General features: G+C 48.3%; 1 protein-coding gene across 1 annotated transcript in view; it reads left to right on the top strand.

Moving 5' to 3' along the window:
• LOC311108596 (midasin-like) overlaps positions 1-27,653 on the top strand; it is a 54,670-nt gene that overhangs the window by 17,127 nt on the left and 9,890 nt on the right. The window contains exons 24-79 of the mRNA XM_084151253.1: positions 1,681-1,859; positions 2,005-2,213; positions 2,424-2,570; positions 2,674-2,815; positions 3,031-3,165; positions 3,697-3,835; positions 4,534-4,672; positions 4,903-5,033; positions 5,224-5,362; positions 5,549-5,678; positions 5,932-6,189; positions 6,425-6,622; positions 6,793-7,001; positions 8,651-8,773; positions 8,957-9,154; positions 9,283-9,390; positions 9,830-10,018; positions 10,115-10,204; positions 10,339-10,602; positions 11,254-11,521; positions 11,811-11,970; positions 12,142-12,258; positions 12,339-12,547; positions 12,707-12,855; positions 13,073-13,272; positions 13,432-13,661; positions 13,862-13,975; positions 14,115-14,244; positions 14,431-14,537; positions 14,686-14,819; positions 14,987-15,147; positions 15,420-15,540; positions 15,735-15,948; positions 16,050-16,293; positions 16,573-16,696; positions 17,789-17,956; positions 18,185-18,399; positions 18,673-19,078; positions 19,239-19,351; positions 19,517-20,186; positions 20,313-20,474; positions 20,651-20,933; positions 21,156-21,394; positions 21,477-21,572; positions 21,827-21,921; positions 22,169-22,293; positions 23,105-23,260; positions 23,533-23,716; positions 23,862-24,045; positions 24,285-24,438; positions 24,627-24,773; positions 24,888-25,014; positions 25,517-25,622; positions 25,803-25,918; positions 26,127-26,531; positions 27,147-27,373. Of these exons, the coding sequence (XP_084007379.1) occupies positions 1,681-1,859; positions 2,005-2,213; positions 2,424-2,570; positions 2,674-2,815; positions 3,031-3,165; positions 3,697-3,835; positions 4,534-4,672; positions 4,903-5,033; positions 5,224-5,362; positions 5,549-5,678; positions 5,932-6,189; positions 6,425-6,622; positions 6,793-7,001; positions 8,651-8,773; positions 8,957-9,154; positions 9,283-9,390; positions 9,830-10,018; positions 10,115-10,204; positions 10,339-10,602; positions 11,254-11,521; positions 11,811-11,970; positions 12,142-12,258; positions 12,339-12,547; positions 12,707-12,855; positions 13,073-13,272; positions 13,432-13,661; positions 13,862-13,975; positions 14,115-14,244; positions 14,431-14,537; positions 14,686-14,819; positions 14,987-15,147; positions 15,420-15,540; positions 15,735-15,948; positions 16,050-16,293; positions 16,573-16,696; positions 17,789-17,956; positions 18,185-18,399; positions 18,673-19,078; positions 19,239-19,351; positions 19,517-20,186; positions 20,313-20,474; positions 20,651-20,933; positions 21,156-21,394; positions 21,477-21,572; positions 21,827-21,921; positions 22,169-22,293; positions 23,105-23,260; positions 23,533-23,716; positions 23,862-24,045; positions 24,285-24,438; positions 24,627-24,773; positions 24,888-25,014; positions 25,517-25,622; positions 25,803-25,918; positions 26,127-26,531; positions 27,147-27,373 (10,187 nt within the window). The remainder of the gene's footprint in view (positions 1-1,680; positions 1,860-2,004; positions 2,214-2,423; positions 2,571-2,673; positions 2,816-3,030; positions 3,166-3,696; positions 3,836-4,533; positions 4,673-4,902; positions 5,034-5,223; positions 5,363-5,548; positions 5,679-5,931; positions 6,190-6,424; positions 6,623-6,792; positions 7,002-8,650; positions 8,774-8,956; positions 9,155-9,282; positions 9,391-9,829; positions 10,019-10,114; positions 10,205-10,338; positions 10,603-11,253; positions 11,522-11,810; positions 11,971-12,141; positions 12,259-12,338; positions 12,548-12,706; positions 12,856-13,072; positions 13,273-13,431; positions 13,662-13,861; positions 13,976-14,114; positions 14,245-14,430; positions 14,538-14,685; positions 14,820-14,986; positions 15,148-15,419; positions 15,541-15,734; positions 15,949-16,049; positions 16,294-16,572; positions 16,697-17,788; positions 17,957-18,184; positions 18,400-18,672; positions 19,079-19,238; positions 19,352-19,516; positions 20,187-20,312; positions 20,475-20,650; positions 20,934-21,155; positions 21,395-21,476; positions 21,573-21,826; positions 21,922-22,168; positions 22,294-23,104; positions 23,261-23,532; positions 23,717-23,861; positions 24,046-24,284; positions 24,439-24,626; positions 24,774-24,887; positions 25,015-25,516; positions 25,623-25,802; positions 25,919-26,126; positions 26,532-27,146; positions 27,374-27,653) is intronic.

Here is a 27,653-nt window from a genome sequence, read left to right as displayed (position 1 = left end):
TCTTGAGCCACTCCTTTGTTGCCTTGGCCGTGTGTTTTGGGTCATTGTCATGCTGGAATACCCATCCACGACCCATTTTCAAGGCCCTGGCTGAGGGAAGGAGGTTCTCACCCAAGATTTGACGGTACATGGCCCCGTCCATCGTCCCTTTGATGCAGTGAAGTTGTCCTGTCCCCTTAGCAGAAAAACAACCCCAAAGCATAATGTTTCCACCTCCATGTTTGACGGTGGGGATGGTGTTCTTGGGGTCATAGGCAACATTCCTCCTCCTCCTCCAAACACGGCGAGTTGAGTTGATGCCAAAGAGCTCGATTTTGGTCTCATCTTACCACAACACTTTCACCCAGTTCTCCTCTGAATCATTCAGATGTTCATTGGCAAACTTCAGACGGCCCTGTATATGTGCTTTCTTGAGCAGGGGGACCTTGTGGGCGCTGCAGGATTTCAGTCCTTCACGGCGTAGTGTGTTACCAATTGTTTTCTTGGTGACTATGGTCCCAGCTGCCTTGAGATCATTGACAAGATCCTCCCGTGTAGTTCTGGGCTGATTCCTCACCGTTCTCATGATCATTGCAACTCCACGAGGTGAGATCTTGCATGGAGCCCCAGGCCGAGGGAGATTGACAGTTCTTTTGTGTTTCTTCCATTTGCGAATAATCGCACCAACTGTTGTCACCTCACCAAGCTGCTTGGCGATGGTCTTGTAGCCCATTCCAGCCTTGTGTAGGTCTACAATCTTGTCCCTGACATCCTTGGAGAGCTCTTTGGTCTTGGCCATGGTGGAGAGTTTGGAATCTGATTGATTGATTGCTTCTGTGGACAGGTGTCTTTTATACTTTTATCCCTTTAAGAGTGTGCTCCTAATCTCAGCTCGTTACCTGTATAAAAGACACCTGGGAGCCAGAAATCTTTCTGATTGAGAGGGGGTCAAATACTTATTTCCCTCATTAAAATGCAAATCAATTTATACCATTTTTGACATGCGTTTTTCTGGATTTTGTTGTTGTTATTCTGTCTCTCACTGTTCAAATAAACCTACCATTAAAATTATATACTGATCATGTCTTTGTCAGTGGGCAAACGTACAAAATCAGCAGGGGATCAAATACTTTTTTCCCTCACTGTACATGACCTAGACAGTTGAGGCCAAGGAAAATCAATTGCACAATTGAAACACAGCTACAAACAAACACTACCCAATGCTACTCGACCGCACCACGGGTCAATTCTACACGACCTCACCACAGGTCAATGCTACTCAATCTCACCACGGGTCAATTCTACACGACCTCACCACGGGTCAATTCTACACGACCTCACCACGGGTCAATTCTACACGACCTCACCACAGGTCAATTCTACACGACCTCACCACAGGTCAATTCTACACGACCTCACCACAGGTCAATCGTCCCCAGTAAGTGCTTGATTGTTTCTCTGCCATTCATTATGAGGTTAATTCAGTCCTCTCTGGACACAGTCGGCATCCCAAATGGCACCCTAGTAGTGTACTAGGGAATAAGGTGCCATTTGGGACGCATCCATGACCTCTACACTTGAGGTCAAAGGAAAATCAGTTAACTCCTCTTCCACTAAGTGCACATTGAAACACAGCTAGAAACAGACACTACCCAGATCTACTAGTAATATTCTGTTTCTGTATTTCTGTTTGTTCTTTAGGGGCCACCCCGTCCTGATCCAAGGAGAGACCTCGGTGGGAAAGACCAGCCTGATCAGGTGGATAGCGGCGGCTACGGGGAACCAGTGTGTCAGGATCAACAACCACGAGCACACAGACATCCAGGAGTACATCGGCTGCTACTCCTCTGACGGCAAGGGCAAGCTGGTCTTCAAAGAGGGTACGACCAGTTCTACACTGTAGCCCTGCAGTCAGTGTCTCACACAGACGGTTCTGTTCATGATCACGGTGTAATGTCTTTGTTTTGTTTGTGTGCTTCTGCGTGTGTCTCTCTCGCTGTGTGTCTCTGTATGCTTCCCCTGTAGGCGTTCTGATTGACTCCATGAGGAAAGGCTACTGGATTATTCTGGATGAGTTGAACTTGGCCCCTACTGACGTCCTGGAGGCCCTCAACAGACTGCTGGACGACAACAGGGAGCTGTTTGTCGCAGAGACACAGGAAGTGATCAAAGCCCACCCCCGATTCATGCTGTTCGCTACCCAGAATCCTCCTGGTCTCTACGGAGGCAGAAAGGTACGTGTCACTCGGGCTATATTGGGATTGTAGTTTGGTTATTTCACAACCATAAATAGTGCAAGACAAGCAAGCGCACACATTTTCTTAAGGAAATGTCATTGAGGACGATGTGATCTGTTCCTTCAGGCACTCAAATTGGGATGGTGATGAAAGTGTAGTTTGATAGACCAGGTCTCATCGAGTGCAATATAATTTCTCTCCACTCAGGTGCTGTCCAGGGCCTTCAGGAATCGTTTTGTGGAGCTTCACTTTGATGAGTTGCCTAGTGATGAGCTAGAGACCATCCTCCACCAGAGATGTAGTCTCCCTCCATCCTACTGTTCCAAGCTGGTCAAGGTCATGCAGGATCTCCAGGTGACGGTCTCGTATTTCACCTCCTTTCATATGCTAACTCATTGCCTTTGGCAGTAAGATAATGTTGTGTTATAATTGTATAACTCAGTGTGTGTGTGTGTAGTCTCTTCGCAGGGGATCTACAGTGTTTGCTGGGAAACATGGGTTCATCACCCTGAGAGATCTCTTCCGCTGGGCCGACCGCTATCGGCTGGAGGAGCAGACAGATGCCTCCCGCGATTGGCTGCAGCATTTGGCTGATGACGGTGAGCCCCAATAGGATCACAGCAGCACTTTCATCCCATCTTACACGGCAAAAACACATCTGTTTTTGTCTATTGCTTTCTCTATCTGTGGTTTTTCAGTGTGATGATGTGTGAAATCATGTTCCACTTCATGCATGGTGATGTCTTTTCACCTAAGTATTAAGGATTGTTGAAGTGTGTGTGTGTGTGTGTGTGTGTGTGTGTCTCTCTCTCAGGGTTCATGCTGCTGGCTGGGCGGGTCAGGAAGCCAGAAGAGGCCGCCACTATCCAGTCCATCCTGGAGAAACACTTCAAGAGGACGGTGAACTCTGACACCCTGTTCTCTGAGCAGCAACTCACCACACAGTTTAGTGAGTAGAGCCAAACCTGTTTCACTCACACACACACCAACATGCCCTTTTGCCAACCAACCCAACTGTGTGCATGACCCTGTGTGCATGACCCTGCTCATTCACAATCAATTCATATTGGAGGAGTGTGTCAACAACACAAGAAAGTGCTCAATTACTGTGACTGCAACTATTCTGTCGAAGTGCAGAATGTGGTATGGAGAATGTTCATTATGAATATGGTGTCTTATAAGGGCATCTAGGGAATGAGAGAAACCTCATAACTCTTGGCTGCGCATACATAATATGTACTTTAGATGTTGAGACAATGTACAGCATATCACTATTCCCCATTATTTGTGGTCAATGGAGTGTGAACATGAATATTGAGTGTGAAGTGGATGAATTGTCCGTCATGTGGTTTTGTCCTGGAATGACACTACCTCCCTTTGCATAACATACTAATCTGCTAATGATTTTGCTAAAGTTTAGTAGGCCATTTCTATTGGCCGGTGTGTCAGAAGAGTTCATCTGGTTTGTTGTGAATGGCAGGTCCGTTCGTGGACAGCATCGCGGGCGTGCCTGAGGAGTTCCGTCACGTGGTGTGGACGCGGGCGATGAGGAGACTGGCCGTGCTGGTGGGACGGGCCCTGCGTTTCGGGGAGTCTGTTCTGTTGGTGGGAGACACTGGGTAGGATTCATCCTGAGTTCCTGATTGTGGAAATCTGTCCAATTGTCAATTAAATCTGTAAAGCGAGCAGAAGGTGAAGTGAATGGGTTAATAAGTACTACAGAAAGACAAAGGTCTCCTAACTGTGTCCACTTCTCCTGAGGAGGGGGGGGGGCTCAGTCCGTCTTTCACACAAGGTGCGATTTCGAAATTGGGTAGTGCATCAGTTTTCCTCGTCATCAGTCATTGCATACCTTAGAGAGCTATTTAGCTATAACTTGTCAGAAATGTCTAGATCAACTAGCCCATGTTGGTTAAAATTTTTTAGCTAGGTTTTTTAGCCCATAGATTTTGTAGATCTTCGAGTCACTCAAATATCACATGAATACACATTAGACATGGCAATATGTATAGAATTGCAAGAAAATGAGCTTTAAAACTGCTAAATTGTCTGCACCCCATGAGAAAATGTGTAGAATTGCAGGAAATGAGCTTTAAACCTGCAAAATGTTCTCTCCGCCAACGAGGGGTGTGAACAGTTTGTCATGGACAGTGCTTGTGCCCATGGAAATAGACCTGTGCACGCAGTGGGGCATGGGAGGTTCCCCAATGCTGGAAGGGGGGGACTGAGTGAAAAAGCTTGGGAACCCCTGCAGTAACGTACTAGCCTAAACCTCCAAAAAGGATCAGTTAGAACATAAGTTCTCCTCCCCCCCCAGGTGTGGGAAGACCACCATCTGCCAGCTGTTTGCTGCACTGGCCGGACATAAGTTCTTCTCCCTCAACTGTCACCTGCACATGGAGACGTCTGACTTCCTGGGCGGCCTGCGTCCTGTCAGACATACTGGGACACACCAGGTAGATACCACACCGTTAATGGTCGCAATTTAAATTAACTGTAACTTATGAAGCCTTCATAAACCCTTTATAAGGCATTAAGGTCCTTCAAAATGTTATAACTCACAGTAATTAAGTAAAAAAAAATAGGTTAAAGTAAAATGCTATATTAGTACATGATGCAGAAACAACAGATAATGCAACATATAGCCAGTCCCACTGACCCCCCCTGTTGTTGCGTGTTGGTACAGGCAGATGCTGAGGACGGCAGGTTGTTTGAGTGGCACGACGGGCCCCTGGTCCTGGCCATGAGAGAGGGAGGGGTGTTCCTCATGGACGAGATCTCCCTGGCTGACGACTCTGTGCTAGAGAGACTCAACAGGTAAACACACACACACTGATATCCGCACTAGCGTACTATTTAGAATCCCTGCCAAATACATCACTTCATTCTGAATGGTATACTAGTGTGGATATGGGAATAGAGCTGCTTTCTCACAATAGTGAGCGTATAGCGCTTCATTAGATATCGTTGACCTCTAACCTCTGACCATGCTCTCTGATTGGTTCAGTGTCCTAGAGACGGAGAAGTCTCTGGTGTTGGCAGAGAAAGGAAGTGGAGATGACGACGACGTGGAGCTGATCACAGCAGGGCAGAACTTCCGCCTGGTTGCCACCATGAACCCTGGAGGAGACTTCGGCAAGAAAGAGGTAAACCATTACAACAGATTAACTAGCAGGGCGAGTTTCCTGGATGAATCCTAGGAGTCTAAACCAGCCCCTAAAATTCCATCCTATTCTATTTCAGCCTCTGGAGGGACCTACGGGGCCACAACCACTTCTGTTTATGTAGATGATCAGTCCAACTTGTTAACATTTCTCTGTGTGTGTGTCCAGCTCTCTCCTGCGCTGAGGAACAGGTTCACAGAGATCTGGTGCCCTCAGAGTAACAGCCGCAGTGACCTGGTGCAGATCATCCAGCACAACCTGAGGACCAGCCTCTCATTGGACGACAACGACCACCAAGGTACTCCTCTCCTCCACACACCACAGACAGAATACATCTCCTCATCTAGGAGTAGCATTTGATAGGCTAGAATAGTCTCCCTAACTCTACTTATCTCATTTGAGTTTAAATCTCTTCAGTTTTTGTTGTTCTTAATCTCAAATGTGTTCATAGGTACACATACAGTATCCCACTGTATTATTAAGTTCATCCATGTCTATTTAACTTCCTTGTCTTGGCCATCTCTCACTAAGACCTTTGACCCCCAACCCAGGAGGAGACATCGCTGAGCTCATGCTGGACTTCATTGACTGGCTGACCAACCAGGACTTTGGGCGGCGCTGCGTTGTCAGCGTGAGGGACATCCTGTCCTGGGTCAACTTCCTCAACCTGGTGTGTGAGCGTGACGCCGACGGCTTCATGACCATGGGGGACGAGGGCGAGGAGGAGGCTGAGTGGGACCTCCGGCTTGACACGGTCACTGCCTTCATCCACGCCGCCTGCCTAGTCTATGTGGACGGCATCGGATCAGGTCAGACACCAGGACACATGCACTAGGTCACAGTACACTGCATGTTGTTGTTGTTGTTGATAGTGATGTGGAAATACACAGCAAATGTTCTGGTGCTTTCGTAAGGACACAAAACTCGTAAGTTGTGCTTATGTTAGAATACAGAGCATGTGTAAGATGCTGTATGATGCTTAGTAGGCCTCAGTGCTACAATCACATGATCTCACGTCTTTCTCTCCTTCTTGGGATGTCACAGGGACAACAGTGTCTGCTGCGGAGAACGCCCTGGTGGCGCGCAGGGCCTGTCTGAGCTTCCTGCATACCAAGCTGGGTGGGATCACCAAGCTGGACCAGGAGATGCTAGACGCCCTGAGGGTCTACGACACCAGCCTGCTCAGGGAGCCCCAGTGGGGGGACGACTTTTTTGGCATCGACCCCTTCTACATCTCCTCAGGTGGGGATACTTTGATCCTAGATTAGAGCATGAAGCGTCCCTAATGGGCGTTGGGCCCTGGTCAAAAATAGTGCACTATATAGGGAATAGGGTGCCATTTAGGACACAACCCTAGACTAGAGCATGTCGTTTATAATGGATCTGTTTTTGTAAAAATGGTCTTCTGCCAGGCCCGGAGAGTGAGAGCAGGAGCCTGACTGACTATGCCATAGCAGCAGGCACCACAGCGGTCAACGCCCAGAGGCTCCTGAGGGCCCTGAAGCTGCAGAGACCCGTGCTGCTGGAGGGCTCACCTGGCGTGGGCAAGACCAGCCTGGTGGCCGCCCTGGCAAAGGCTTCTGGGAACCACCTCGTCAGGATCAACCTCTCGGAGCAGACTGTAAGAAACTGTTCAAACTTTCACGGGCCTCTTGTGTTAATACAGAAGGCTTTTACTATGATAATGAACATTTTTAAATGTTATTGTCTGGATTACTATTTATTTACATGTGTACACCACAGGAGGTTGGTGGCACCTTAATTGGGGAGGACAGGCTCGTGGTAATGGCTGGAGCGGAATTGTTGGAATGGTATCAAATACATCAAACACATGGTTTGTTGCCGTTCCATTTGCTCCGTTCCAGCCATTGTTATGAGCCGTCCTCCCCTCAGCAACCTCCACTGGTCTATGCTATGTTGTATTGTTACGTAATGTCTGAACTTTAAACTATACTGAACAAAAATATAAATGCAACATGTAGTGTTGGTCCCATGTTTCATGAGCTGAAATAAAAGATCCCAGAAAATATTCCATACGAACAAAAAGCTAATTTCTCTCAGATTTTGTGCACACATTAGTTTACATCCCTGTAGTGAGCATTTCTCCTTTGCCAAGATAATCCATCCACCTGACAGGTGTGGCATATCAAGAAGCTGATTAAACAGCATGATTATTACACAGGTGCACCTTGTGCTGGCGACAATAAAAGGCCACTCTAAAATGTGCAGTTTTGTCACACAACACAATGCCACAGATGTCTCAAGTTTTGAGGGAGCATGCAATTGGCATGCTGACTGCAGGAATGTCCATCAGAGCTGTTGCCAGATAATTTAATGTTAATTTCTCTACCAGAAGCTGCCTCCAACGTCGTTTTAGATCATTTGGCAGGGTGTCTAACTGGCCTCACAACCGCAGACCACGTGAATGGCGTCGTGTGGGCGAGCGGTTTGCTGATATGAACGTTGTGAACAGAGTGCCCCATGGTGGGGGTGGGGTTATGGTATGGGCAGGCATAAGCTATGGACAACGAACACAATTGCATTTTATCGATGGCAATTTGAATGCACAGAGATACTGTGACGAGATCCGGAGACCATTGTCGTGCCATTCATCTGCCGCCATCACCTCATGTTTCAGCATGATAATGCATGGCCCCATGTCGCAAGGATCTGTACACAATTCCTGGAAGCTGAAAATGTACCAGTTCTTCCATGGCCTGCATACTCACCAGACATGTCACCCATTGAGCGCGTTTGGGATGCTCTGGATCGATGTGTACAACTGCATGTTCCAGTTCCCGCCAATATCCAGCAACTACGCACAGTCATTGAAGACGAGTGGGAAAACATTCCAAAAGCCACAATCAACAGCCTGATCAACTCTATGCGAAGGAGATGTGTCGCGCTGCGTGAGGCAAATGGTGGTCACACCAGATACTGACTGGTTATCTGATCCACAACCCTACTTTAAAAAAAAGAAAGTATCTGTGAACAAAGGATTCATATCTGTATTCCCAGTCATGTGAAATCCATAGATATTAGGGCCTAATTTATTTATTTCAACTGACTGTAACTCAGTAAAATCTTTGAAATTGTTGCGTTTATATTTTTGTTCAGTATAGATTTTATAAGTACATGTTATTTTCATATTGTACTATTATTGCTTTAAATGCATAAAATTGTGAAATGAAACGCACCATAAAGGAGTAATTAGAAACACCAGTGGTGGCACTCTAAACCAATGTATGATGTAATTTCCTTTCCTGACAGGATGTGACAGACCTGTTTGGGACCGACCTGCCTGTGGAAGGAGGGAAAGGGGGAGAGTTTGCATGGCGCGATGGCCCTCTCCTGGCTGGACTGAAGGCTGGGCACTGGATTGTCCTGGATGAGGTATGGACTCACCAGTTAATAGACATGTCAACTTGAGAGGGAATTTACGTTGTTTTAGGTTACATCAATTCTTGAGTGGGACCCCAGAATAGAATAAAGCTATAGGAGAAAGTAAAATGTTGATTTTGTATGACACAATTCTTGGATAATGACACACGTCTATTTTTCTCTACTCCTGTGTAGTTGAACCTGGCCTCTCAGTCCGTGCTGGAGGGGTTAAACGCCTGCTTTGACCACCGTGCTGAGATCTACATCCCAGAGCTGGGCATGAGCTTCCAGGTGCAACACGAGAAGACAAAGATCTTTGGCTGCCAGAACCCCTTCACTCAAGGAGGGGGGCGCAAGGGCCTGCCCAAATCCTTCCTCAACAGATTCACTCAGGTAAGCAATAAAGAGCTAGCCAAGTATTTTAGATATATTATGTATTGATATGTTGAATAAATAGTATGGTTGAATATGTATTTTAGTCTTTTTGTGAAATTGTATTGTAATTTCGACTGTTTTCTCAGGTGTTTGTGGATCAGCTGACCAGTGAGGACATGGAATTCATAGGAGACTCCATCTTCCCGAACATTGACAATCAGATCATCTCTAAAATGGTGCAGTTCAACAATCGGGTAGGTAGAGGAGTCCTTTTACAGTGGCTCCCAGGTGATCTCTTTCAGAGCAACCAGTTGTAAAAAGACTTGATAGGTTTTCTTGCTCTATGACCATTGACTATTGGAAAGATTACATATGTGTCCAAATTTGACCCCGCTGTTCCAGCCAAGGACAATGGCCACCAGCCTGTATAGAAGCAGCCGATGTTCATCACATTTATCGCCATTAGTGCATGGCAAAGTGACCAGAAACACTGTGGGGGGGGGGTCACCGCAGTCACTCTGGTTTATTTTGGGGACTTTTAGGTGTTAGAACCCCCCAATTTCAGTGTTGGCCACCATATTTAGTCACCTAGTCCTTTTTTGCCCAGCCACAAACATTGCTTACCACTGTTCCCCTAAAAAAAGACTGTGAAAAGAACAATTCATAAAGTTGTATTCTATTCGATTTTGTCAGCTGGTCCTTGATGTATCTGTGGAGAGGAAGTGGGGTCAGAGAGGAGGCCCCTGGGAGTTCAACCTGCGCGACATGTTCCGCTGGTGTCAGCTGATGCAAACTGACCAATCACCAGGGTTCTTCAACCCGGGTCAGCATGTGGGGTTGGTGTACGCTGACAGGATGAGGACCGAGGCAGACAAGGCCCAGGTATGTAGACTACAACTCCTGGACATATGTACTACCTTTACTCGGTGGGTTTGTGTTCGAACTTCCTGTTTATCTCATGACGTGTTTTGTCTTCAGGTGCTATCTGTGTTCAGGAAGGTGTTTGGGGAGGACTTTGAGCCTTACACCGGATCAAGACAATTCCACATCACTCCACTCAATCTGCAGGTCAGTCATGTTGCGAACTCCATCCAATTTTAGGTTGAAAGATATTATCAAGTAATGTTTTGAATGAATCATATGTACCTGCTGTACATGGTGTCATTCAGAGCTAGCCCTACTCCTCTCTCCCTGTCATCCAGGTGGGCTTCTCTGTCCTCCAGCGTAGCGGTGGAGCCCCCGTGGCCCTGGACCCCCCTCTGTCTATCACCCACCAGGCACTGCGGCCCCTGGAGTCCCTGATGAAGTGTGTGGAGATGGGCTGGATGGCGGTGCTGGTGGGCCCCACGGCCAGCGGGAAGACCAGCCTGGTGCGCCTCCTGGCCCTGCTCACCGGACACCGCCTCCGGGTCATGGCCATGAACAGCGCCATGGACACCACCGAGCTGCTGGGAGGGTTCGAACAGGTAACCAGTCCATTCTAGTCACAGAGTCTCAAAGAGAGACCAAGCTGGGAACTAAATATAGTAATCAAATCAAATCAAATTGTATTGGTCACATGCGCCGAATACAACAGGTGCAGACATTACAGGGAAATGCTTACTTACAGCCCTTAACCAACAGTGCATTTATTTTTAACAAAAAAAGTAAAAATAAAACAACAACAAAAAAAGTGTTGAGAAAAAAAAGAGCAGAAGTAAAATAAAATAACAGTAGGGAGGCTATATATACAGGGGGGTACTGGTGCAGAGTCAATCAGCGGGGGCACCGGCTAGTTGAGGTAGTTGAAGTAATATGTACATGTGGGTAGAGTTAAAGTGACTATGCATAAATAATTAACAGAGTAGCAGCAGCGTAAAAAGGATGGGGTGGGGGGGCAGTGCAAATAGTCCGGGTAGCCATGATTAGCTGTTCAGGAGTCATATGGCTTGGGGGTAGAAGCTGTTGAGAAGTCTTTTGGACCTAAACTTGGCACTCCGGTACCGCTTGCCGTGCGGTAGCAGAGAGAACAGTCTATGACTAGGGTGGCTGGAGTCTTTGACAATTTTGAGGGCCTTCCTCTGACACCGCCTGGTATAGAGGTCCTGGATTACAAGCTGGTTTGGTCTGTTTTCCAGGTGGACATTGTGCGGCCATGGCAGCAGGTACTGGAGAACGTGGACTACATCGTTGCCATGGTAACGCGACGAGGCCTGATGTCATTGGACGGGGCAGGGGTCCAGGACACAGAGTTCCTGCTGAAGACCTGGAGCCTGTTCTGTCGCTGGCTGAAGGAGGAGGGCCTGGAGAGAACTGGGGGGACGGTGACCTCCGAAGCCCTCAACAAACTGGAGGTCATCATCCTCCTGCTGCAGAAGCTCAACACCAAACTCAAGGTGTTCACAGGTAATGTCAGGAACAGGCAGCAACCTGAGGGTGTAGCTCTCTCTGGAACAGACTAACACTTGAATCATAGTGATGGTGTATGAGTAGGTGATTTATGGAATGTTTGAAGTTAAGTTTTTGGTGCTAATGGGTCATTCTACACAGGCGCTGTGAGCAAACTAACCATTATATTTTGCTCACAGCGCGTGTCATTGCGAGAGGAAAATGTTTCCCTATATCTTCATGTGATAAAATCTGAATGAATAGTATAAACCCCATGTATTGTGTCCCTCACCCACCCTTCCTCCAGACATGTCCAAGCTGCAGATGGACTTCACCCTGCTGAAGGAGCGTCTGGCCCAGCTGCAGGATGGCTGGAGTAACGGAGGCTTTGAGTGGCTGGACGGCATGCTGGTCCAGGCCCTGCAGGCTGGGGATTGGCTGCTCATGGACAATGTCAACTTCTGCAGGTGAGGAAAGCAGCCAATAGCAGGACCTGCATCTTAAATGATCACAATATAGCTAATTATACCATGTCACTAAAGATAGATGTGGACCTTGTGTAAGGCTGGATGGCACCAGAGTGTGTTGCAGATGGTAAATGTATGGTTAATGGGTGTTGTGTTTCTGTTTGTGTTAAGCCCCTCTGTGTTGGATCGTCTGAATGCCCTGCTGGAGCCCGGTGGGTGTCTGACCATCAACGAACGTGGGGTCATCGACGGAACCACCCCATCCATCACCCCACACCCCAACTTCAGGTACAATACAAAGGGTTACACACACACACCAACTCTATTTCGACAGCCCAGTCTCAACTCATCATCTCACCTGTCTCTAGGTTGTTCCTGACCATGGACCCAGTTCATGGAGAGATCTCCAGAGCCATGCGGAACCGTGGGGTGGAGATCTACATCCCAGGGGAACACGAGGGGGTCTGTTGGGACACTCTGGACCTGAAGACTGTTCTCCACACCGCTGGGGTGACTGGAGACTGTGTGTGTGACCTGCTGATTGAAATACACACTGACATCAAAGCTACCATCTGGGGTGAGCGCTGAGGGAAATCTCTCCAAAAGACATAGGATTTCAGTTGGACATTAGCTGTGGTTTGCATGTCCCTTGTTTCTTCAGATAAAACAGAGGTATCCATAGAATGACTCCTCCAGAATGAATCTCTTATCTCGTCCTTTCTCTCTGTCCATCCAGATTCCCCTGCATCATGTGTCTCCTCCCTGCTCCACGCTGCAGCCCTGCTGTCCTGCCAGCTGCAGAGAGGGGTGGACCTGCCCAGTGCCCTGCAGCACGCCTGTGGGGAGGCCTACTCCCTCTGCCAGCGCACCACCGCCATCCAACGGGTACCAACCAACACCACCTTGTCTATTATAGAACGTCCTCTATAACTCCCACTGCTATAACCTCAACCAGCCTGATGTAATATGCCCTGCCCACCAGCCTATATCTATACAGTGATATCTCACAGTCCAAGACCGTAGTTATGTTCATATTATAGTATGTTCATAGTAGATTCATTTAAGTCAATAATAAAGAATGGAGTTTTACATGTGGTTCCAGCAAGCCCAGGAGGTGATTGAGCGCCACCTGTCCATCCTGGACACAGAGGACTGGGGCAGCGGACTGCTGTGTGCGGGGGTGTGGCCCGACGGCTTCCCCTCAGCCCTGCTCTCCACCGAAGACTCCTGCTTCTCCTCGGTCCTCCGCGACGGACAGGTTCTCTCCTTCTGCCTCAACACCCTCAGCATGCAGGGCAAGAGGTGAGACTCATAGATCACAGATTGGGCATAGGAGTTTTTCCTGATCATGTGACCAGACCTGGGAAAAACGGGTTATAACTAGGCCCCAGAGTTGTACCCGGTCTTATTGTAGCTATAATGTTAACGTTTAGCTTAACTTGTGTCTGTGTGTGTGACCAGGAGCCGTCCCCTGAGCCTGAGTGACCTCCAGAGGGCACTGCAGAGCGGGGCAGCGCTGCACGAGGGCCTGGTGTTCTCCGGTGGTGTCGTGGACCTGGAGGAGGACGGTGACACCCTGCGCTTGCTGCCCACCGCTGTCAGGCTGCTCACCGAGAGGGCCTCGCACTCTGACTGGATGCTCCGCACCGCCTGGCTCTCCAGCCTAGCCAAGAGCTACAAACACGCCCCTGGTACGGAGCTCACTCACTGCCCTTCCTTTGGCGTTTTATCCTTTTTGGAACTTTGTTGCTCCCTACCAGGGCCATGTATTTGGTGTATGTTACTGTTTATGTCAAGGGACTGCTCTGTGGTCAGTGGAGCTTTGTTGCTGTCTGTGTATGTGGTGCGTGTTTCTCTTAAGGACTGCTCTGAGATCCGTTTGTTGTTACAGAGGTGGCGCTGGTGCAGCTGGAGGCAGGGAACAGAGCTCTGAAGGCCATGTTCAGCAGCAAGCTGACTGTGAAGGGAAAGTGCCTCACTGAGCTGCTGCAACCACACAGCACAGGTAGGCTAAACTAACCACTGTCACTAAACTATTTTCCAACACCCTCTCCAGCTCATTTACAAAGATATATCATATCATAACTCAAACAATCACTTTTCACAAGTTTAAAAATGGACATTAATGTTAATGTCTGTGTTAGATGACTACAGGATTCTGGTGGACATGCGTTGGAACAAGCAGTACCTGGACATTCTGGCCAACACGTGTAACTTTGAGGACGAGGAGAGGTACATGGAGTTCATGGAGGCTCTCAATGCAGTGGCCAACAGGTATGTGTCTGTGTGTGTCCCATATGGCACCCTATTCCCTATATAGTGCACTTCTTTTGACCTGGGCCTATAGGGTTCAGGTCAAAAGTAGTGCCCACAATAGGGAACCATTTGGCTGTTTAGTAACTGGGGTTACATGGTGGCTGTGGTTGTCGAGTAAGCTGGGTGTGATGTGTGTCTTTACAGGATCATACTGTTGATGGACAGAGAGGAGAGGGCTGCGGTGGGGAGCTGTGCTATCAAGACATCCGCACACAACAGTTCTTTGAGGCTGGCCACTGCTTTCTCCAAAGGTACATACTGTTGCAGTGCTGCATCCGTACAGCTCGACTTGGTGACTGTGCAGTACACCACGTTTAACAAAACCCAGTGGAAGTCCTTGCTGAAATATAAAGGTTAATGCTGTTATAATGTTGCCGTATGTTTTTTTGACCATTAAAGGGACGGTGGACATTGGTCATCTGCCCCACCCAGTGCTGATGCACCTGCGCTCCTTCTTTGACCTGTGGGACACCTTCACACTGCAGGCTGTGCAGACTGGCCAGCCCTACATATCTGACCACCTCATGTTCGAGGTTTGTCTACTTGACTGCCATAATACCGTAGGAGTCATTGTAATTCCATTTTAGTTTAGGTCTCTCATTCAGTAACCGTCATCAACCTGGGCTTAAATTCTGTTTGTGTGTGTGTCCACCACAGAATGAAATAGAACAATAGTAATAAATATTATCTATGATCACAGATCCTGCAGCTGCTGCAGTGGAGAGACCGGTTCTGGCAGGTGTGTAACTCTCTGCCTGCCGACTCCCAGGGAGTGTCGGTCCTCTCGCTACACTGGCAGTGGGTGCAGAAACACCTCATCCTCCGGCTGCCACAGCTACTACTGGGAGATGGCACCCATGAGTGAGTAACACCTTCCTTTTTACCCAGGAAGAAGTATTACAATCTTCCAATAGACCTTCTGGACAGTAGAATCAATGAAATTGACTTGACTTTATTGTAAAAGTGGTTTTGGTTGCGTCCCAAATGGCACCCAATTCCCTACATAGAGTCCTATGGGCCCTGGTCTAAAGTAGTGCACGATATAAGGAAAATAGTTCAATTTGGGACATAGACTTTGTGTTTTCTACCCGGAAATGTAATGATAGCAACCCTGTGTTATTGTACTGTTCCAGTGGTCAGCAGGAGCTCCAGACGGTGTCAGCTGCCATCCAGACTGTCCTGTCCACCTCTGTCACCGTGGCTACCGCCCTGAAGGGCATCCAGAAAATATTGGGGAAACCCCTTCCATTCAAGGTAGAGAGAAAGAAAGAGACAGAGAGAGAGAGCATTCAACACACTATCAGAAACACCCACCTATACTGTAAACTCTCCAATCAGTTATTGGCATAACCTAGCCTTGATTTCCAGGCTTCCTCATGTTTAAGACTTGAGAGTATGGTAATACAATACTAATATTAACCCGTCTGCCTCATCGCTATCTCCCATAGCTGGAGTCTGTAGCCGAGTGTGCATCCAGGCTGAGGGTCCTGAGCAGGGCCCTGGACGTGGGAGACCTGAGGCTGGACAACACGGCCTCCCTGTGGAGACAGGAGCTGGTCCGCCTGCAGGGAGCCGCTCTGGGCCTGGACACCAAGGAAAGACTGCTAGAAGCCTGGGGCCTGGTCCTGCTGGCCAACAACCAGCTAGAGCCCCAGAACTCAGGTAACCTGGTGCTACATACTAAAGTGGTGTGTGTGTCTCTGTCGGTCTGTTTCGGTCATCCCTCTCTAATTATTAATTTTTCAATTCTATCCTGATCCCAGGTGTCCTAGAGAGGCTAGTGTCATGCGTGCAGCAGCAGCAAGGTCACATGACCTCATGCGGCCTACTGGAGGTGCGCTCCTCTATGCATGACGAGGGGGAGCAGGAAAACAGTGCCCCTCCCTGTAGGGAGGTGTTACAGCAGCTCAGCCGCAGGGCCCAGCTCTGGCCTCTCATGGAGGAGCTGGCCGTACTCAACCAGCTCAGGCTCAGCACCGACCTGCTGCAGCTGGCTCTCACACAGGGGTAAGAGACGGCCACAGAGGGTCAATGGAGGAAATATATTCATGAAGTATGGAGGATTATCTTGCTTTATTGAATTAGATTTTGAATCTAGTGCTTCAAATGTATCAAATTCAAAATGGTCTATCCAATTTCCATTAGACAGAAAAGTATCTTTGGCACATTAAAAACATCACACAAAAGCACCAATAATTACATACAAAATATTAACAACACAACATGTTTGTATGTTGTGTCATGTAGTTGTATGGATAACTAACTACTGTGGTCTTTTCTCCACAGTGACAGGGAGTCCGAAGACAGCCTGCGTCGCGAGGTCTCCCAACACCTGCGCTTCTGTCTCCAGTCCACCCCCATGAACGTCAGCCAGCTCCAGCCTCTCTGGTTCCTCCTCAGCAGTGACCGGGTCAGTGGTTCAACCAGTTTACCCTCAGTATAATTGATTGATTTGATTAATTGATAGTTATTGTCCTTCAAGAGGACGATCCTGTATCTGTGCCTCAAACATAAAGCAGAAGATCCAGTTTTGTGTCATGTAGGCCAGTGGTTTTTGAACCATGGCACACCTTGATGGGCTAAAAGATTCTGCAGCACACCTAAAATGTCCCTATTAATTTATTTAGTGGCAATGACTTGCATCTCATATAAATATTTAGGTAAAATAGTTTTGAACAATTAGGGCTAAAGACCGTGGTTTTCTGCATTGTAAAGGAGCAACCACGGACACAAAGCCATGCTACATTTGTTTATATGGCAGAGGATGTGGTACAGCTAAGAATAATCAGACTTGCCTGTGTTAATGGTTCTCACAGGCGAAGTAAAATTATACAAATGAATTTGCTTGTGATGCGCACCCCTTAAATGATACAAATTTAACAACAACAGCCTGAGCGCACCGGACTTGAAACGATACAGATGTAACCATGTGCCATTCAATGTATTATTATTTTTTTACATTTTAAGTAATTTAGCAGACGCTCTTATCCAGAGCGACTTACAGGAGGGTTAAGTGCCTTGCTCAAGGGCACATCGACAGATTTTTCACCTAGTCGGCTCGGGGATTAGAACCAGCGACCTTTCGGTTACTGGCACAACGCTCTTAACCACTAAGCTACCTGCCGCCCCGGCATTATTATCTGAGTGGACCTGGTGCTCCCAAGTCAAAAGTCCATGTGCATTCCACAGGTCATGTTTATAAGTGAGTGTTCCAAAAAATAATAAAAATTAGGAAATGTTTCGCGGCACACCTGAGAGTTCCTCAAGGCACCCCAGTGTGCTGCAGTGATGTAGGCTGCATTCACACAAGCAGCCCAATTCTGATATTTTTTTCACTAATTGGTCTTTTGACCAATCAGATCAGCTCCAAAAAAGATCTGATGTGAAAAGATCGGATGTGATTGGTTATAAGACCAATTAGTGGAGAAAATATCAGAATTGGGCTGCCTGTGTAAACGCAACTGTATTGACTTGACTGTAGTGCCTGCATTTCCCCTCCCAGCCTGCGGAGGAGCTGCAGTTTGTGTGGTGTGATCTGCTATCGGAGGCCCTGGCGGCCCTGTGGAGCAGCAGTGTGACCTCTGACCCCGAGCGCTGGCTGAAGTGGGACCCCCTGTGTTCCGAGAACCAGATGACATCATTCAAGTCACCTCTGTCACCTGAAAACATGGTAGGTTAGGTAGCTACCGTAACATCTAGGCAATGAGAGAGGCTCACAGCTTGCCAACAAGCTCAATTTATGTTGTCTATGGAGATATGCATCAGGATTTTGGATCAATTCACATCACTGAAATGAATTTCCTGCTATTCCGTCAGTTATTTATTGATTTGAATTTAAGTGTTCCAACTAAGTCATTCTAACTGAGGAGTTCACTCACTCTCCCTGTGTCACCTCCAGGGTCCTGGCATGCTGAGCAAAGCAGTGTGGTCCAGGTGCATGTTGGGGGTTCTTAGCAGCAGCGAGACGGGGGGTCGGTGGGACCCCACGGGGACATCCCTCCTCTCCTCGTCCCGGGTCACCCTGGGGGAGTGGAGGGAGCGGACCCAACAGCTCCAAGACGTCACCGCCGTGCTGTGGGACAACATGGCTATCCCTGCCTTGGCTGAGTTCAGGTACGCTCACTGGAGAATGATTCAATGGAGATGTTACCTCAAGCTTACGGAGAGGAATCACTATACACAACATACAGAACGCTGGCACTATAATTAGGGAAATAGACCTTGCCCTACCTATATACAATGACAGAATGATGCACATAATGTATGATTTGGGGGCTTGTACTGTATATAGGGCAGCTATTCATATCCATTTGGTATGACTATTTTCACTTTGTAGCTTTAGTACTCAGTCTCCCCCTCTCGCTCTCTCTCTCTCGGTCCTCTCAGGGGTACTGACCTACGGCTGCAGGGCGTGGTTCTGCGCAGGCAGCTACAGTCCATATCAGAGCTGCTGCCTCCAGGGCTGCAGGAGAGCTACACAGAGACCTGTGAGAGCCTGGTGGAGGACCAGGACCCTCTGGTGGCCGCCCAGGAGGTCCAGACCACCCTCACAGACATCCTGCCTCCCAACCTGCTCCCCGAAGGCCTGCTGGACGCCCTACTCACCTGCCTGCAGCAGTTTGTCCAGAACAGGGTCCAGGGCTCCATCCGCGTCCAAGGCTTCAGCCAGCTGGTCCGCTCCGGGGTCTTCTGGGTCAACATGGGCCTGCTGCAGATCAAGACCTGGACCCCACAGACCATCTTCGATCCGGCCGTGAAGAGGGCCTACAAGCTGGACTACGCCCAGGAGGAGGTGAGCCACTGTCAATGCTACAGTCTCTTTATCTCAGTAACACTGTATGTTAGTAGAGGAGATAGACTGTTGATATCTCCTATCTTTTTAACATTGGAGTAGAGTGCCATTCTCTTCCCCTATATGTGACGTTGAGGGTGCCTCTGCCTCTCTTTCCCAGCTGGCTTTGCTGCAGGAGGAGTGGAGAGGACGCAGTCTGTCCTCTCAGCTGCTGACCGGAGCTGAGCTGGAGGAAAGCAGCACCACCGACGGCTTCCAGCATCCTCGCATCAGGTGAACAACCATACACAATAACAGAAGAACTCACTGTGTCTGACCTAAAACACCATGACAATGTATTATGTATTGTCTACAGTTGTTGATCAGATAGTTCTGGTTGACTGGTTTTTGCCAGATAGGGTCTTTCTAAACATCATTGTCTCTGTGATGTTTCTGCAGGTACCTGTGGATCCGTATGCAGCAGGTGAAGGAGCAGATAGCAGAGCTCTCCAGGAAGCAGGCCTGCAGGCCCAACGAGCCCCAGTACGGCAGGCTCTTCCAGGAGCTGCAGCACTACCTCTGCAGCATCGGCCAGCCGGCCTCCATAGATGACCTGCTCTCCCACCTGCTGAAGGCACTCCAGGGGAGTGGCCCCAAATCCAGGTCGGGGACTCAGGGCCTGCTGAAGGAGGAGGCCGTGTGGCAGGCCTCGCAGCACCGCTTCGCCCAGAGGCTGGCGGAGGAGTACCCGCTGTACCCTGACGTGGTGGGGCCCCTGAGGACTGCCATCCTCCAGCTGAGGCATGGTATGAGACTGGTGGCATCCCAGGTGGCCTCCTCCCTCACCCCCATTCCAGGCCTGCCCAAGCTGGTGTCCTGCCTGCTGGCCTTCCCCTCTGTGTCCCCCAGCATGCCTTCCTACCTGGCCAGGGCAGACTACCTGTGCTCCAGGGGGTGTATGGATGTTCTGAGGGGCCTAGGGAAGCTCTTACCCCAGCAGGACCTGGATCACGTGGTTCCAGAGCCAGGGACGTTACTCCTGAACGCTCTGCTGTACCTGCAGTGTCACGCCCTCTCCACGGGTCAGCTCAGCCAGGACACACTCAAACTCTTCAGACACATCTGTCAGGTGAGTGTCACAAGTTCTGATTGGATAACATTGGATGTCAACTTTTTGATTTGGTGTTTGTGGTCTGATCCTATTGATCGACAGGGGGACCAACCAGTGTTCATGTTTGTCGTGTGATATGTCCAGGCTCTGGTGAACGAGTGGGACGAGCAGGAGAGGCGTGCTCGGGAGAAAGAGCAGCTAGAAGCCAGTCTGTACCGCCACCGCAGCAGACTCCACGGAACAGGTCTGAGTGAGGACGAGCAAGAGGAGAGAGACTTCAGACGCTGCTTCCCCCAGTTCAACAAGGTACTGTACAGTACAGTCTTTTCAGGGCTAGCCAATGTAATCTCTCTTTGATTTATCACATTTTACTATCACCTAGCTGACTTTGCAAACATGACTCACCTGCCTCTCTTTATTTTTCTCTGTCTGTCTGTCTCACTCTTCTCTCTCGCTCTCTTTTACTTTCTCTTTCTACTTAGGACTTTGCTGACATCACCACCCAGCCCAGTCTTGAGGGACCAGCAGACAGAGGAGAGCCAGAGGAGGAGGAAGTGACAGAAGATCCCAGCGAGGCTGGCTTCCTGTCTCCAGCCTGTATGAACACTGTGGTACAGGTGCATCAGCGCCTCTGTCTGGGCTACACCCAATCACTGTGGTACCAGACCAGCGCTCCAGCCAATCACAGCAGCGATCACATCCGAGCTCTGGTCTCCTCCTATCAGACCACAGCCCCTGTGATGTCACACTTCTACCATCTCATGGGTGAGTAGTACACTTAGTCATGTCTGCATTCATATCTATACAATTACACAACATCTGAAAATGAGATGTGTTGGGACTTTTTAAGCCCTACCGACAGTATGATATTATATGATGTAACTTAATCCTGCTCTTGTCTTTAGGATATTTCCATAACTCTACTGTTGGCTGTGTTAAGACATTATGACTTTGTCTAAAACCGTTTGTCTCTCTTGTGACCCTCAGATTCTGAGATGGACCAGCAGCTGACAGGCACCCAGCTGCTTCTCAGCACCCTGCTCCAAAACACTGTCCAGGGGACCCCAGGCCCCGAGAGCCTGACCCTCCAACCAGACGGGCCCTATGACTTCTACCAGCAGCCCAACATGAGTGAGGCCCGCCTGTGTCTGCCTGTCCTGGAGCAGATGGCCCTGGCCATCGGACAGAGGCTGGAGGAGTGGCCCGAGCACCCCGCCCTAGTCCAGGTGAGAACCATGCAGAGTGGACCCTTCATCCAGTGCCAGGTCGTGTTTAGTGTTGCTGAGTCTGCCTGTCTCTCTGTTCCAGTTGACGGTGGTGATGGAGAGGATCATGGCCTTCAGTCTGGCCAGCCCACTGGCCAAGTTCCTCAACGGCCTGGAGATCCTGCTCAGTAAAGCCCAGGTGAGTCCTGCTGCTGCTCTCCCTGTGCTGTCGTGACAATGACCATAGGAGTTGGCAAGACGGTACAAACTGATCTGGGAACAGGCTAGCTCTCCTAGGGATGAGTACCAAATGGCACCCTATTTCCTTTATAGTGCACTAGTTGGGCCCTGGTCAAAAGTAGAAGGTTATAAAGGCATTGTGGTGCCATTTGGGACGCAGCCCATGTTTTCCATCCATGGCCTTAACTCTGTTACCCCCTTTTCCCTCCTCAGGACTGGGAGAACAACGCCAGCCGCAAGGTCTCTCTGAGGAGGGAGCTGGAGCCTGTCACTAACCTCATCATCCAGTGGCGCAAGCTGGAGCTCAAGTAAGGAACAGAAACTGCAGGCAGGGTTATTATCCTGGTTATGATACTATTGTGCATTTCAATGCAATATACCTTTTTATAATGTAATATAATTTCAGATTATAGTTATTGTAGTGTAGACAATTGGTTACCAACTAGCATGCATTATGAGGGACACTATGGGATAAAATGGGTCTGGTTTCACGCTAGAGTTTGTTAATAAGTCCTTGGTCAACGTTTTCTTTTCCTTCTTCTTGCGCGTCAATAGCTGTTGGTCCAGCAGTCTGGACAATGCCTTGAAGCGGCACACGGAGAGATCCACCAAGCACTGGTTCTCCCTCTACCAGCTGGTTGAGAGGTACTTGGAGGAGCAGAGGATGGGCACCAGCACAGGTAACTATTGCACATTGCTGATGACCCTAGGTTGTCTTCGTTAGGCATCAAGCGGAAGAAAACAGACTCGAACAGGGAGAGACTACCTGGACTAGTCCAATAAAAAACTAAAATGTTTGTTCATCGAAAAATGTTTTAAAGTGTTTTCCATTACATGCCCTAATGAACACAACACTAAAGTGTAAAAAACTTGCGGACAATCAGTAAAGCTCAAACCAGGTTTATTCACCCAATGGGTCAGACAGCTGCACAGACAAAGACATGTTCCAACCAGCACAGATATATATATATATATATATATATATATATATATATATATATATATATATATATATATATATACTCCAATTTAGGTGAACTCCTCCTTCCCTCTAAACATTCCATGTTTATTGCTAGGCAGGAAGTTAAGTGATGCAGGTAATAAACTGTTCCTTCTCCCTTAATGTGACCTGACCTCGACCCCATTCCTAACTAATCCACATCTCTCCACCCTTATCAGTGACTGCAACCTTTCCTTTACTCAGTACATTCTGAGCTTAATTGCCTCCACCATATACATTCCTCCTACAGATAACCATTCACTTCTGGTGTAGAAACCAGACTATGGCACTCCTCATGTCTATAGGATAACTGATGATTAACGATAACATGTTCTGACAGTATTTACACGTCCTGCATTCCTCTCTCTCCCTCTTTGACATGATTAAGGATATTTCTAGTTTATAAGTCAGAACCCATAAAAGTATTAGGCAGCAGCGTATATATTTCCCAGCTAACTCCATTTCCTTGTCCTGTTTGTTCTGTCCACTAGAGGGCGATAATGCGGAGAGTCTGTCCCTGTCCACGGTCTCCTCCACGCTGCAGGCCTTCATGGAGGGCTCCACCCTGGGAGAGTACCACACCAGGCTAGCCATGATGCTCAGCTTCCACTGCCACCTCCTCCTGGCCCCCAGCCAGCATGGACAAGGTGGGACGCACCGCAACGCCTTCTCACATAGTCAGACGCATATACACACACACACACACACACACACACACACACACATAATCAGATTTACACACACACACATAATCAGATTTACACACACACATATGGAGGCACATACATATTCAGACATACAGTACATGTGTAGTCTGCACTTAGACAGTCGACAGGCTGTCTTGTAATACAGTGCTTGGTGTTCACCTTTCAAACATGCAGATGTAGTTCTGAACAGGAAATCCTTCCTTCTTTCACAGAACCTCTCTGCCACCTCCTATGGAATCTGCACAAGTACTACTCTCAGTTCTCAGAATGCATTCAGACCAAAGTCACTCAGCTCCGCCAGCCCATTGAGAAGGAGCTCAAGGACTTTGTGAAGATCTCCAAGTGGAACGACGTCAGTTTCTGGTCCATCAAACAGTCAGTGGATAAGACCCATCGGTAAGACTACCTGTAAAAAAATATCCATATTTTCTTGTTAAAAAAGTTATACCAAACCTTTGGAGCTTGAACCCAATACAGTAAGCACAATGTCTCCCACTACAGCAAGTTCATTACAATATCTACCACTCTTATGGTTTTCCAGAACCCTGTTTAAGTTTGTGAAGAAGTTTGAGGCGGCGCTGAGTGGGCCGGTTGCCCCGGCGCTGATGGAGCAGGGCAGCAGTGCTAGCCTGGACAGTGTGGATGCCAACCAAGAGAACACCCCACTCCACAGGGTTCACCATGCCCTGAAGAACACCCTCCCTGGCAGGGCCAGAGACCTACAGGTACAGTACAGCCCTCAGTAGCCACGATCACTTGCATCAGTCAAGAATACACTATGGCAATATGGCATTTATACCATGGTATCAATGTTCTGTTCCGACACTTGTTCTGACACAAAAACGTTAATGTTCTGACTCATAAAATGACAGTTTGGACCAGTACCTCTATCCACAAAGAGCTTCTTCAGTACATTCTTATGAAATTGGCGATGACTGTACTTGACATACTGTGTGTGTTCCAGAGTGAGTCCCCAGAGGAGGGCCCGGCGGGCGTGGAGCCCTCGTCTCTGCAGGGCCGCCTGCCCCTCCTCACCAGGAAGATGAAGAAGATGTGTGTGACCCTGGTGAAGAAGAACCCTCTGCCAGAGCTCTCGGAGGACCTGGACGTCTTCACCGGTAAGGGCTGGAGAAACGTCTGCTTGTACTGCCTCATTGAGAATCCATCATGAATGACCATGAGAAAAACAAAGGCGTCTTGGATGAGAAATGTTTGCTTCAGATGTACTACATCGGATTAGATTGTGGGGAAAAAGTCCCTCTATGATTATAGTTTTGACTGTAATATATTTCTGTCTTTATTGCAGGGGAGATCATCAGCAACCTGCGCGACCTCCAGAGCCTCACGATCGACCTGAAAGCCGAGAAGGAGAAGCAGAAGTCAGAGGTCAAACACATCCTCCAGCAGAAGCAGAGAGCCCTGTCTGATCTCTTCAGGATGCTGGCTGAGATCGGTGAGTCTCTAAAGGGAACTGTTTATGTCAGTGTGGTTACACTGATATTGTACAGTATTGTAGTCCAACAGTATGTGACTGGAGTTTACTGACAGTGCTGCTGTCTTTCTGTAGGTCTGTCCTACCGTAAGGGCCTGAACTGGAACAGGACAACGGACCCAGAGGAGACCCTGTGTCTGCAGCCGCTGGAGCTGCAGACCGCCCTGGCTGCAGTCAGGACCCAGGAGCAGGCCGAGAAAATGTAAGACAAGACACACCCACCTGGCTGTTACAGACACCACACCACACTTTGAGATGCTCTGCAGCATGTCATTATATAGCTGTGCATTATGTCATTATATAGCTGTGCATTATGTCATTATATAGCTGTGCATTATGTCATTAAATAGCTGTGCAGCATGTCATTAAATAGCTGTGCATTATGTCATTATATAGCTGTGCATTATGTCATTAAATAGCTGTGCAGTATGTCATTAAATAGCTGTGCATTATGTCATTATATAGCTGTGCATTATGTCATTAAATAGCTGTGCACTATGTCATTAAATAGCTGTGCACTATGTCATTAAATAGCTGTGCAGTATGTCATTAAATAGCTGTGCATTGTCATTAAATAGCTGTGCAGCATGTCATTAAATAGCTGTGCAGCATGTCATTAAATAGCTGTGCAGCATGTCATTAAGTAACTGTGCAGTATGTCATGGAGTAGGCGGTTGACTGTGGCATGGAACTGTCTGTTTCAGTTTGTTTACTGAGATGAACGCTGCGTGGGACGGCTGTCAGAAGTACTACTACCGCTCGTGGGCCCGCAGAACGGCCATGATGACTGCCCTCCAGAGCGCTGCCAAGGTGAGAGACTGAAAGGATGTTATTTTGTGTTTCTAAATGGGGTCTAAACCGTAGAATTACGTGCCATTATTTCTAGGATCTCCATGGTGTTAACGGTGTCTGGTGCAGCAAATATGAATAACTGTGTGCTGCAATTGGAAATTGTTGTCTGACGTTTTGAACTGTGTGTGTGTGTTCCAGGAGCTGGGGATTGGGAACATTGATCGTTGCCGAGGCTTCTCCTCCCACCTGTTCAAGCTGCTGCTCAGACAGAGGCGACGCCTGGCCAAGCTCACAGAGCAGTGGGTCCACCTCAGGTGAACCTTAACCTATGACCTTTAACCTTACACCTCAGAGCGTACCATCTGGATAGAGTATCTCTGAATATGGCTGCATCTGAAATGGCACTCTATTCCCTATAAAGCCTTATAATAATAGGGTGCTATTTAGGAAACCGCCTGAGTATCTCCATCTGTAGTTGTCCTTCTCACACTCGTTTTGGTTTCTATCCTCTAACACATACAGGAGGCTAACAGCCAGCGTGCAGGGCATCCAGGCTCACCTCCAGTCCCACAGTGAGGATGCGGGTGGCCTTCCCCCCCAGGCTTCCCTCCAGGGCTGGGTGATCAAGGCCCAGGGCCTGGCAGGGCAGTGTGCCACCCTCCTCCAGCAGCTATCCTGGGTGCTGCAGTGCTGCCCCGAGGGCCCCCAGCAGACGGAGGGGGTAGACGGACAGAGGGAGCCCACCCTGAGGTGCCCGTCCCCCATAGCGGCTCAGAGGCAGCCCCCTGGGTGTCTGCTGAGGAGAGGAGACCCGGCCTGGAGCCAGCTGAGTCGGCGTGTGGTGGACATGTTGGGTCAAACCCAGATCCTGAAAGAGGAGCTGGATGCAGTGGCACTGCAGTCCACACAGGGGGCGCTGCACTCCTGGTAAGGTCAAGGAGCACAAGATAGCATTAGGAATACTGATAGCATTACACAGGAATACTGATAGCATTACACAGGAATACTGATAGCATTACACAGGAATACTGATAGCATTACACAGGAATACTGATAGCATTACACAGGAATACTGATATCATTACACAGGAATACTGATAGCATTACACAGGAATACTGAGAGCATTACACAGGAATACTGATATCATTACACAGGAATACTGAGAGCATAACACAGATAAGAGCATTGAGCTTTTGTCTTCATGACTTTTCTTTTTAGATATCTTCTATATTGAAATCAATGGTTCATTTTATCTTAGATTTTTTTGTCATTTAAAGATGCACTATGCTCCACCATTTCCTGGTTTCTAAAATTCGAATAGTTTGCCTAATTTAAGTTTATATGACAAAACAAGCAAGTATAGTGTAGAGAATTATTGTACCATCTAACCTGCTGTGAAATATGTTTTCCATAACCAAAAATATTGTACTTTCTGCTGTTTGAAGCTGATGCCCAAAAAGTTACATATTGCAGCTTTAAGCATAGCCTTCCCATTCATGCTCTATTAATTTGCTAACCCTCCCTTCTCTTAATCTCCCCAGGAGCCACTTCTCTGTGTGTTGCTCTGGCTATGACCGGCTGGGTGCCGTGGCGGCACAGATGCCCGCGGTGGAGCAGCTCTTCACCCCCAAAGCTCCAGAGGGCACGGCTGACACCCAGCCTGGTCTGACCCGAGGCCTGCAGTACGTCAGGGGAGAGCTGGAGGCCAGCCTGACTGAGTTCACCACCTGGAAGACCAAGCTACTCTCCCTGGGCCACGGACACACAGGTGAGAACAGACAGACCATGCTTTATCAATCAGTCAAATTTATTTTATAAAGCCCTTTTTACATCAGCAGTTTTCACAAAAGGCTTTACAGGAACCCGGCCTAGACCCCATCATAGAAAAAATGGTATTCCAATGGTATTACACTGGCATTCCAATGGTATTACACTGGCATTCCAATGGTATTACACTGGCATTCCAATGGTATTACACTGGCATTCCAATGGTATTACACTGGCATTCCAATGGCATTACACTGATGTTACAATGCTATTACAGTGTT

This window comes from Coregonus lavaretus (genome assembly GCF_964263955.1).
Source record: "Coregonus lavaretus genome assembly, chromosome: 33".
Lineage (NCBI taxonomy): Eukaryota > Metazoa > Chordata > Actinopteri > Salmoniformes > Salmonidae > Coregonus > Coregonus lavaretus.
The sequence above is the reverse complement of the archived record's forward strand: the minus strand, read 5'-3'. Positions and strand labels throughout refer to the sequence as shown.